The 12,362-nt window shown below is 39.1% G+C and overlaps 1 protein-coding gene across 1 annotated transcript in view; it reads left to right on the top strand.

The window, feature by feature from the left end:
• The window catches only part of LOC126092919 (WD repeat and FYVE domain-containing protein 3), a 327,125-nt gene that overhangs the window by 259,798 nt on the left and 54,965 nt on the right, over positions 1-12,362 (top strand). The window contains exons 48-49 of the mRNA XM_049908653.1: positions 1,686-1,909; positions 5,286-5,539. Of these exons, the coding sequence (XP_049764610.1) occupies positions 1,686-1,909; positions 5,286-5,539 (478 nt within the window). The remainder of the gene's footprint in view (positions 1-1,685; positions 1,910-5,285; positions 5,540-12,362) is intronic.

The following is a 12,362-nucleotide window of genomic DNA, read 5'->3' as shown; positions in this document are numbered from 1 at the left end:
AAGTTTACTTGTTTGAAAGTGTTTTTGTTGTGTGTATCTGCAATTCAGTATTTCCATTATATGGCGAGTAGCAGTCTATCCTTTACCTAATATTGTCACAAGCAGGTTACTTGGTTTGGAAGAAATTTTAAGAAGGCAGGGAAACACATTTATTTAGTAAATATGAGAAAAATCGCATGTGGAACCAGCAGAAAACTTTTAGTTGTGAGGTTATCAATGTGGAATATGCATGGACCGAGCTCAAATGTCTTATCAGGCATTAACAATAATCATGTTCCTTGTGTATTAGTGAAGGATGATATGGGTCTCCCATGGTGTAATTACAGCCTCTGAAAGCATTCAGAACAGGTTTGCGAACTAAAAGTAAGGAATAACATTAATGACGAAGCGACCGAAATATGGAAACAAATCAAACATAGACAGATATGAACCATTCACATTCACATTCTGAAAGCAAAATTTCATCTACCAAATTTTCAAAAAGCAGTCTCTCTCTCTCTCTCTCTCCCTCTCTCCCTCTCTCCCTCTCCCTCCCCCTCCCCCCCTCTCTTCTCCCCCCCCCCCCCCCCCCAATTGCCAAGTGTGTCACTTTCAAGGAGGGATAGTGCTTATTTTGCCCTCTCACAAGCAAAACTGTCCAGTATCATGTAAATATTTAGATGTTATGGCCCTTAGCAACATCAAATATAACAGTTGGTCACGCATCACTTAGCCCAGCTACACTGCTGCTCATGTCAGATGCAGCTGCAGTCCGGATTTCAGCCCCAGATATGACAGTGGGCAAGTGTGCGCGAGTTGTGTGTGTGTGTGTGTGTGTGTGTGTGTGTGTGTGTGTGTGTGTGTGTGTGTTTTCCACTTCTGAAGAAGGAATTTGTTCTGAAGCTGAATATTTCCAGCATTCTTTTTCATTGTGTCTGTCTGCGACTCAGCACCTCCTCTATGAGTTCAGTAGAAATCTATTCTTTCCTTATTGTTGTTCATTTAATCATATATCTCTGCCAGTAAAGTAGGATTCATTGGAAGAGTTATTATGAACTCAAATTCACCTATGAGGGAGACAGATATCACAATGCTCTGACTCATTTTCCACTGCTATTTCTCTGTTGTATTGTTCCTCTGTCTGGTAAAGATATTACTGAGCCTCATCACAATCTGATCATGGAGTTTTTTTTAAAATCCAATCAAATTTTGTGAGGAATCCTCAGTTTTGGAGTGACTTTTCACGTTTTTCTTTCATCTGAAGACTTCGTTATCTGATTGCTACTTTAGAATATGCAAATATTTAGCAAAACATGGTTGAATTGGTTTCCACTTTCATTTTTCCCAGGTCGGAGCAACCTACTGTTGCTTTCATTTCCCACCACACCTAGCCTACTTTTTTTGTTAAATTGAAAAAAAAAAAGATTAAAAAAGTGTCAGCACAGTGGATTTATGAACCATAAAGTATTTCTTTAACTCTCAAAGATTTGCGGTGTAAAAAAAAAAGTCATGGCTATGTGACCTAAATCACATAATTTCAAAAAATATTCTTTTTTACTCTCATATGGAGTTTTGATAAAGTAGATGGTCAGACACTGATAAAAGTCAATGTGTTTGAAAAATATATTAATTTATTAGCAGAGCCTATTCAGGTGCTACACTTTTGAAGTCACATTAACTGAATATATTATTTCAATTTTTTTCAGTATTGATGATCCTCTGAAGAAGAATGCAACTATTGGTTTCATCAACAACTTTGGTCAGATTCCAAAACAGCTTTTCAAGAAGCCTCACCCAGCTAAAAAAATAAGTCATCGTACATCAGTGATAGATCCAGGCCCAATAACACCAGGGCTGAGTTTTACTACAGGAGATAGGTTATTCTTTCATAACCTGGATAATCTTCGACCTTCACTACAACCCATCAAAGGTAGGAATTACTATGCAATAATTTTGGTGTAGCCTACCTAGTACAGTTTTATTCATTTTTTGTTAGGTAAAACATGATCTTTCTTTGTATTGACAAAAATCTGAGAGTTAGTTTACTCTAAGAACAAGAGGTGGTGCTGCAGTACCAGCAACCAACAGTCATACAAATCTCACTGGATGCTGGCTCTTTAAGATATGTTAATTCACTAATGTCAGCAACAGCAATTTATGAAGGACAGTGTGCTGTTAGCCCCATTTGATATCCAAAATACGTTTCATTGTATGATTCTCACCCTGTTTTCAAAGATATTGCTTTACGAGGTGGTATTGTTGAAGTTTTCATTGTACTTAACTACTGAAACATGGATTGTCAAAATTTTGCATTCAGACTTTGCATCTGGTATTAGAGAATGAATTAAAAAGGATTTTTCCTATATACAGATGATTCTTAAATATCCTGGAGAGGAAGATCTCAGAACCAAATAACCATCAGTGAAGGGGTAATTTGTTAGACAATAACTACTATATATGCCTGCAAATAAGCAACAAACAAATAAATGTAAAGTTTAACAAGACTGAGTAAGGTAATAAGTAAATTTCTCTTTCAGATTATACAGAATTCCCTAAAGGAAAAATCTCTCAAACTGTTTTTATCAACCCTTAACTGGAATCAATATTTTGACAAACATAATTGGAATCGTGGGTCCAAATGGACCCTTGACTAAAAATTCAACACAATCCCCATAAAAGAAATAATTCGTATGTAAATGCATAATGATTGTGTCAAAATAAGTTTTATTTCAAATATAAATCAAGTTTAGTGTTATTTTTTAAACTTCAAGTCCTATGTCTCATATTTTACAAGAATTTTTAGTACCTTACTTTGGAATGCTACATGATTACAAAAAAGGCATAGATTAAAAAACCTAGATATACTATGGAGTTTCTCATACTTCCCCTTAATTTAAATAGGGACTCTTTATGCCATCAGTCAGAAACAAAAATAAAGAAAACAAAACATGGAAGTGTCCAAATGTTATCTATATCAGCACCTGAACTAAGAATGGCACTTGGTACACAACACATTTTTTTCTGCATGTCGTTTACAGATGAATTTAAAACATTTGTTGCATTTTTGTGATTGTTTGCAGTCAGTTCTAGGACCACATTAACATCATCTTCCTCTTTTTCGTGAACCACTCTGACTACAAGGTGAATTTTCTAATCCTAGGTCATTTTGGGGTTCATCAGCTGCCTCTAGAAAATTATCTATCCTACTCTTCAAATCTACTGAAAATGAAGATAATACTCCATCTTTCTTTCTATGTAAATAACCTTATCAAATTTAGCCCGATTTCTTTTATGTAATGATTACATTTCATATGTTTCCCACCATTTGATGCCTTCCATAATACGAATCCATTTGCACTTGCAACTTTCAATATTGCTGCAAAAATTACACATTTCCATTGTTGAGTTCTTCTACAGACTGAATAATTGGCGCATTTATGATCTATTGTATCAACACCACCATTTGCTCTGTTGTAAAATTTAATTATCTCAGGTTTTCCATTGTTTTCATTGACTGAATTGTCATGGTGCATTGATGAATTATTATTATTATTTTTTTACATAAGATGCCAATGTTTTATCCTTCATGAAACCAAATACATAGATCCAACCCGTTGTTTATTGGCTAAAAATTCTGGTGGTATTTCCCTTTTATTTTTGCGCATCTTTCCAACGTAAGTCAAATAATTTTCAATCAGTTTGTCAACCAGCTCCACAGAAGAGAACCAGTTATCAGCAGTTATATTCCTGTTAGTTCCAAATGAATGTTCCGCAAGCTGAAAGTTGGCTTGTTTTATTAGTGAGTACTTTGCCCATATAGATAAAAGCATTGTAGAAATGGTGTGTTTTAACGTTGCAAAGGCACGCAATCTTGATGTCATATTTATCAGGCTTCGATTTCATGTAAACCCTGAAAAAAACGTTTCCCTCTAAAAGGGCAAAGCATTTCATCAGCTGTCAAATATTCTGAGCAGCTATAGTTGTTTTGACAATTCTAAATGAAATTTCCAAATATTTCTGAGATGAGAGCAGTGCAGTCATTAGTTCTTCTTTCTTCCCTAGAATTCACATAATCAAATCTCAAAGCAGATAACAGGAACATAAATTGCTTTACTGACATCATTATTCTGAATAAATCTCTGCCTGTTCCATTAGTTGCCCATAAACTTACTATATCTTCATGGCCAGATTTGAATACACCTGATAACAGCAACAACCCAAATAATGCTTTTGTTTCCATAATACTTACATGGTTAGTGTAAGTAGCATTAGTTTTATACTTTTCTGAATATTCTGTTATTTTCTGATTAGTGTTAGTCCAAATATGTACGATCATTTCATCTGAATCAGCAGCTCTCATGATTAAATTGGTGACATGTTTCATTTTTCATGAGCTGTACTGATGAGACCAGGCAGGTGAGTGATGATGATGTGGTTTTTGACTCTGGACATAGCTGGTGGTTGTGTAGACCACTTGAATCGATTATTATCTTGAAAATATGCACTTCTTGACAGCCAGCTATCTCTCTCTACTGAATCATCAGACACTGAATTACTTGAATCAGAGGAAATTTATTATTGTGCATTTTCATCGCCACTTATGTCATCGCCACTTACGTTCTCTTCAGAACAAGGTCAAAAATCACTTAAAGATTCTGTGTCTAAATAATTTTCATCTAATAATAATTCACAGATTTCTTTCTCGGTGGGGCCCCGCTGCATTGTGGCAATAAAGTGCCTGAAACACAACAAAATAAGTCAGTATATACTGACTAAATAAATCCTATATCTGGAATTGCGGGTCAAATTGGACCCAGGGATGGCGCTTACCTCCACTTCCAGTAAATTTCAAGCAGTGAGCTCCTGGTCCCTGGTGCACCTCAAAATGTGCTGAGATTAGACTGGTGTGTGAAGCTGCAACTCCATGTGTTTCCATCGTTAGATGTTTTTATTGTTGTCGGCGAGTCCATATGACCCACAATTCCGGTTAAGGGTTAATTTGTAATCTTTCACACATTTTGCAAGAACAATTGAATTACAAGCTTATGGAGAATATTTCAGGAGATAAGATGCTCTCCTGACACTGCTTAGTGTCTCTATGTTGAAGTAGTGATCAATAACATAAACATTATTATATTTTGTAATTATTACACATTCAGTATTGGAATAAAGTTAGGTTTGGATGTATTTTCTGTTGAGTTAAACAAAAGAGTCAGTTTACATTTTATCATAAACTGACAACATCCTTCTAAAGAATTAGTTGAAACCATTATTTTATGTTTAATAAACTGTTTATCTTGTTGCAGAACTTAAGGGCCCAGTTGGACAAATCTTACATGCTGAAAAAAACATTTTAGCAGTGGAGCAGAACAAAGTATTGGTACCTCCAGCTTACAACAAATATGTGGCTTGGGGCTTTGCAGATCACAGTTTACGCATTGGTAATTATGACAGTGAAAAGGCTGTGTTTGTTTCTGAGGCAATGGTACAGAGCAATGGGGAAGTTGTTGCTTGTGTGTGTCCCTCTCCTAAGCTAATTATCACAGCTGGTACTAGTACGGTAAGTTATACGAACTTTTAATCTCTTCTGTTGTATATTTTTTCTAGATTCCCTTGAACATGTATCAATTTTCCAATCAATTTTTCCGTCTAAATTGTGTTTTTAATTTTCTTGAGAAGAAGTTAAGGAAAAATTAGAGAAAAATGTTACTCTTATCGTAGTACCCACCAGTATTTAGGGCTACCATTTCGTTTGAAGTAACATAAATTACTTGTTACTATAATTAATTGCACTACAAACCATGTCCACTATAATGCCTAAGTTTGCTAGTGCTGTAAAATACATCACCTCAATGCCAGAGGGCAATTTTGTGAGAGACTGTTTATTCTGAGAACTGGTTGATGCTGATGAAATCTTCTTGGGCTTTCATTCAGGTGGGTGCGTTAAAATTTCACTGGTTGTTGCTATATAAATTAGAACCGGACAGTGCTTTGTTCCATTCAGCCCCATATATTACGTTTGGAAATATTGGATTCTATTTGAATTGAACATGTGTAAGATTGAATATTTGTAAACTGGAAACGGAGGAGGAAGTTCAGAAAACCGAGGAAAGAATAGTGAAATCAAAGACAGAAAAAAATTCAAATGGAAGAGTGTAGTGTAGAACAGAGAGACTGTAAAGAGTGTTTGAATGTCCTCTTGGTGCACAAAATCGAGGAACAAGATTTGTGGTGTGAAATGGTGAATGACTGCAACATGTGAAGTGAGATGTCATTTTTTATGCTATTTTCTGCAAGTGAGTCACTTACATGCTACAAATAGTTAACTTTATAGTGTGTCTTGTGAGAACTACTGGCACTTGTTCCCCTGTCCATTAAAAACTGTCAGTTCAAGAATAATATTATCAAAAAGATAGATTGCTACTCCCTGTAAAAGTGACACATGAGTTGCAGCCTGAACCAATGAAAGGACTCTTCACACATTGAGGTTTCAGGCAAAGCCTTCCTCAGAAAAGCTCTCTGGCCAAATTGCAACTGCTGCATTGAACAAAAGCAGCAGTCTGGAGTGGGGTGTGGAATGAGGAGGAAGGCCGTGGGTAAGGGCCAGGAGAGAGTGGGGTGGGGTGGGGGGGACGAGAAGCGAAAAAGGAGAAGATCAAAGAAGGGCAAAAGACCTGTGGGTGCACTGACAAAAGACCAATGCACAATGAGGGTGAGGGGACATGAACTGGGAGGAGGTGATAGGGGCGAGGGGGGGGGGGGGGTAACTGGTGGGTGGAGAGTCTGGGAGCAGTAAGTTACCATAGGTTGAGGCTGGGATAATTTCAGGAGCGGAGAATGTGTTGTAAGGATAATGCCGTCTGCAAAGTTCAGAAAAGCTGGGAGTGGAGATGAGGATTCAGATGGCCTGGGTTGTAAAGCAGCCTTGATGCCCCATTGTAGCTGGTTATTGTGACCCAAATAAAAAAAATTTGACCTTCATTGATCAACACCTCCAACGAGGTACCCATAACCTAGCCTCTCATGTCAGATATACCAACGACTTACTTCACTGACGCTCCATCAGCCCCACTCGATAACATCCTGGATCTCTACATGTCATTGTTGATGCTATTTCTCCCTCGTGCCCATTGTCTTACCGCTATTGAACACTACCTCTTCCAACATTCTTCAGACTCCAAACCCATTACTTCATTCCTCAGACATCCTACTAACTTCACCCCAACACACAGCTATTTCTCCTTCGAAGGGAATGTACATACAAATTCACACCACAGCCGTGGGCACTCACATGGCACCCTCATAGGCCAACCTGTTTGTGGGCCATCTAGAGGAGACCTTCCCAGCCTCCCAAAACCCCAAACCCCTGGTCTGGTTCAAGTTCATTGATGATATCTCCATAATCTGTCCTCAGGGTTAAAGCACCCTATCCTCATTCCTTCACAACCACAACACCTTCTCTCCCATTCGTTTCACCATCTCCTCCTCAACCCAGCCTGCCACCTCTCTGGATGTTGACCATTACCTCTCTGATGGCTCCATTCACCCCTCAGTCCACATTACATCCACCAACGTCCAACAGTACCTGTATTTCTACAGCTGCTATCCCTTCCACCCAAAAAATGCCTCCCATAATGCCTGGTCACTCGGAAACAGAGTATTTGCAGTGACAAGAACTCCATTGCCCGGTATTCAGAAGATCTCACAAAGGCCCTTACAGACAGACACTATCCGCCAGACCTAGTGCACAAACAGATTTGCCATGCCGTACATCCACATCTAAATGGATACTCTGCAAATAACATTTAAGTGCCTGGCAGGAGGTTCATTGAACCACCTTCACAACTTTCTATTATTCCAATCTCATATAGCGCGCGGAAAGAATGAACATCTATATCTTTCCATATGAGCTCTGATTTCCCTTATTCTATTGTGGTGATCGTTTTTCCCTATGTAGGTCGCTGTCAACAAAATATTTTCACATTTGGAGCAGAAAGTTGGTGATTGGCATGTAGTGAAAAGATTCCATCGCAACAAAAAATGCCTTTGTTTTAATGATGTCCAGCCCAAATCCTGCATCATTTCAGTGACACTCTCTCCCATATTTTGCGATAATACAAAATGTGCTGCCCTTCTTTGAACTTTTTTTATGTACTCCGTCAATCCTATCTGGTAAGGATCCCACACCATGCAGCAGTATTCTAAAAGATGCAGTCTCATTAGTAAATCTGTTACATTTTCTAAGTGTCCTGCTAATAAAATGCAGTCTTTGGTTAGCCTCCTCCACACCATTTTCTTTGTGTTCCTTCCAATTTAAGTTGTTCACTATTGTAATTCCTATGTATGTAGTTGAATTTACGACCTTTAAATTTGACTGATTTATCATGTAATTCAAGTTTAACGTATTCCTTTTAGCACTCGTGTGAATGACCTCACACTTTTCATTATTTAGGGTCAACTGCCAATTTTTGCACCATTCCGATATCTTACCTAAATCGTTTTGCAATTTGTTTTCTTCTTCTGATGACTTTATTTGTCAATAAACAACAGCATCATCTGCAAACAACCTATGATGGCTGCTCAGATTGTCTCTCAAATTGTTTATATAGATGAGAAACAGCAAAGGGCCTATAACACTACCTTTGGCAACGCCAGAAATCACATCTGTTTTACTCGATGACTTTCCATCAGTTACTACAAACTGTAACCTCTCTAACAAGAAATCACAAATCCAGTCACATAACTGAGACGATATTCCATAAGCACGCAATTTCACTACAAGCCGCTATTATGTTACAGTGTCAAAAGCCTTCCAGAAATCCAGAAATACGGAATCGATTTGAAATCCCTTGTCAATAGCACTTAACACTTCATGTGAATCAAGAGCTAGCTGTGTTCCACATGAACGATGTTTTCTAAATCCATGTTGACTTGTGTCGATAGATAATTTTCTTTGAGGTAATTTATAATGTTTGAACACAATGTATGTTCAAAAGTCCAGCTGCATATCGGCGTTAATTATATGGGCCTGTAATTTAGTGGATTACTCCTACTATCTTTCTTGAATATTGTTGTGGCCTGTGCAACTTTCCAGTCTTTAGGTACGGATCTTACATCTAGCGAATGGTTGTATATGATTGTTATGTATGGAGCTAATGCAGCAGCATACTCTCAGTGGAACCTAATTGGGATACAGTCTGGACCAGAAAACTTGCTTTTATTAAGTGATTTAAGTTGATTCACTACTCCGAGGATATTTGCTTTTACTTTACTCATGTTGGCAGCTGTTCTTGGTTTGAATTCTGGAATATTTACTTCGTCTTCTATTGTGAAGACATTTTGGAAGGCTGCATTTAGTAACTCTGCTTTGGCAGCTCTGTCTTCAATAGTATCTTCATTTCAGTTGTGCAGAGAAGGCATTGATTATTTCTTGCTGCTAACATACTTCACATACGACCAGAATCTCTTTGAATTTTCTGCCAGAAAAAGAAAAAGTTTCGTTGTGGAAACTATTATAAGCATCTTGCATTGAAGTCCACGCTAAATTTTGAGCTTCTGTAAATGATCGCCAATCTTGGGGATTTTGCATCTGTTTAAATTTGGCATGTTTGTTTGTTTTTGCAACAGTGTTTTGACACATTTTGTGTACCAAGTATGATCAGCTCTGTCGTTCATTAATTTATTTGCTATAAATCTCTCAATTGTTGCTGATACTATTTCTTCAAATTCAAGCCACATCTTTTCTACACTTACATTGTTAATTTGGAAGGAGTGTAGATTCTCTCTCAGGAAGGCGTCAAGTGAATTTTTATCTGCTTTTTTGAACAGGTATATTTTTAGTTTATTTTTGGAGGATTTGGGGGTTACAATATTCAATCCCGCAATGACAACCCTGTGTTCACTAATCCCTGTATCCATTATGGTGCTTGTTATTAACTCAGGATTATCTGTTGCTAAGAGGTCAAGTGTGTTTTCACTACCATTTACTATTCGCGTGGGCTCATGAAGTAATTGCTTGAGATAATTTTCAGAGAATGCGTTTAGTGCAATTTCGGATGATATTTTATGCGTACCTCCGGAATTAAACATGTATTTTTGCCAACATATCGAGGGTACATTAAAGTCACCACCAACTATTACCGTATGATTCAGGTACGTGTTTCTAAATCAAACTCAAGTTTTCTTTGAACCTTTCAGCAAACTGTATCATCTGAACTGGGAGGTCGGTAAAAGGATCCAGTTATTATTTCATTTTGTTCCGGTTGCCAACAATGACCTCTGCCCACACTAACTCACAGAAAGTATCTACTTCAGTTTCGCGACAACTACTTCTGACAGCAACAAACATGCCTCCGCCAACCGTGTTTAGCCTATCCTTTCGGAACACCGTTAGGTTCTTCGCAAAAATTTCGGCTCAGCTTATATCCTGCTTTAGCAAGCTTTCAGTGCCAGACGAACCGGGGAGGCCTCACATGCAGCCGCCTGGGAAATCTTTCACTGCCTCCTACACCCTGGGGCGACCTCCCATTCAACCACTCGTGAGGGGTCAACCTCAGTGCAAGCAGTTACTGGGCTGGCCGCCATTGAGGACGATCAGAGTACTCGGACGTGCTGGACATCTGTTGGATCCCCACATCCAATGCAGCCAATGCAGCTGTGTAACCGAGACCATCACAGCCTGGAGCTGAGAACGAAGTGTTACCAACTTGGCTGACATCCACACACAGCAATCGCAGTCTCTGTCCATACTAAAAACCGTGGAAAACTAAACTAGCAGATAAACAGACTATTTGGCACGTGCTGTGAAACTCTACTGTAGACATGACGAAAATACAGGAAGTGTGTCTAAGAAATTAGATTAATATGCAGAGATTCAAAGACCTAACTACCAAAGCACTCAGGTGAAACTAAATTATTCGCCCCTGATGAGGAACGTGTAATATGTCAAAAAATTGGTTTACTTTCCAATGCAAATGAAAAGGCAAGAACTGTGGCTATTAGATAATAAATTAACATGCAGAAACTCAAGAGACTAAACTATTAAAACACACAGATCATGATATAAAATTTGCTCCTGGTTAGGAATTCGTAAAAGTCACAAACTCAGTTACTTCCCTGTTGCTACATGTGTCTTGGCTTGCTGCTGCTGCCTGACTCACATTTTCAATCCTCCCCCCTCCCCCAAGAGAAATGAGGAACATCTTACCTAAATCCTTCCCACTACCCCTAAAGTGGTGTTCTGTCATCCACCCAACCTCCACAACATCCTAGTCCATCCATATGCCACACCCAGGCCCAAGACCCAGGTGCATTACCTGGCTGGTCCACTCACCCAGTAGTTCCTATTCCAGTCTGTCATGGGCTTATCATACCCCAACAGAGGCTTGGTCAGCTGTGACAGCAGCCATGTTGTATACCAGCTCTGCTGCAATTATTGCACAGCCTTATGTGTCAGTATGATTGCCAACTAGCAGTGCATGAGGCTGAATGGCCACTGCCAAACTGTGGCCAAGAGCAAACTTGACTAGCCTATGGCACAAAATGCAGCTGAACATAACCTGCTCAGTTTCGATGGTTGTTTCACAACCCATGCCATCTGTGTCCTCCCCTCCACCCCAGCTTTTCGGAACCACGCAGGTGAGAGTTATCCTTACAACACATTCTCTGCACCTAAAATTATCCTGGCCTTAACTTACAACGAATCTATTGTTTGTCCACTCTCTGCCAACAGTTTCTGCCCCCTCTGCCCCATCACCTCCTCCCAATTCACATCCCCTCACCCTCACTGTGCGTCGCTCTCTGTCAGTGTGCCCACTGAGATCTTTTCCCCTTCTCTGCTCTTCTACTTTTCTGTTCCTCGTCCCCCCCCCCCTTCCTCCCTCCCCCACAGGCTCCTGATGATGTGCCTGGCAACCTTGTCCTGCACGCTCTGCCAGACAGCACACTTCTCTGCCCCCACGTATACCCTACTATCCCTCTCTGCCTCACTCCTGATTGCTGCTTTCATTCAACGCAACAGTTACATTCTGGCTCTAGTGGCCAGAGATAGCAGTCGTGTGTGTGAGGTGTGGATGTGTGTTTCCTTTTCTGACAAAGGCTATCGCCAAAAGCTCAATGTGTAAAACAGTCTTTTCGTTGTGCCAGTCTGCAAGTCAACATGTTGTGTTTATGGTGAGTAGCAGTCTATCCTTTTCATAATATTCTTGATATTCCAACTTGGAGTTTTCATTGTTAAATTTCAACATTATTCAGCAAAGAGTCCAGAAGGCTCCTCTGAAAATACTCTGCAGTCATTTAAGCAGTTCTATTTCAATTAGATTGATAATGATTCTATATGCTATCACCTTACAAAAACAGTAAATACAATTAAATAGAAAGGCAAA

This window comes from Schistocerca cancellata, chromosome 1 (assembly GCF_023864275.1).
Source record: "Schistocerca cancellata isolate TAMUIC-IGC-003103 chromosome 1, iqSchCanc2.1, whole genome shotgun sequence".
NCBI lineage: Eukaryota > Metazoa > Arthropoda > Insecta > Orthoptera > Acrididae > Schistocerca > Schistocerca cancellata.
The sequence above is the reverse complement of the archived record's forward strand: the minus strand, read 5'-3'. Positions and strand labels throughout refer to the sequence as shown.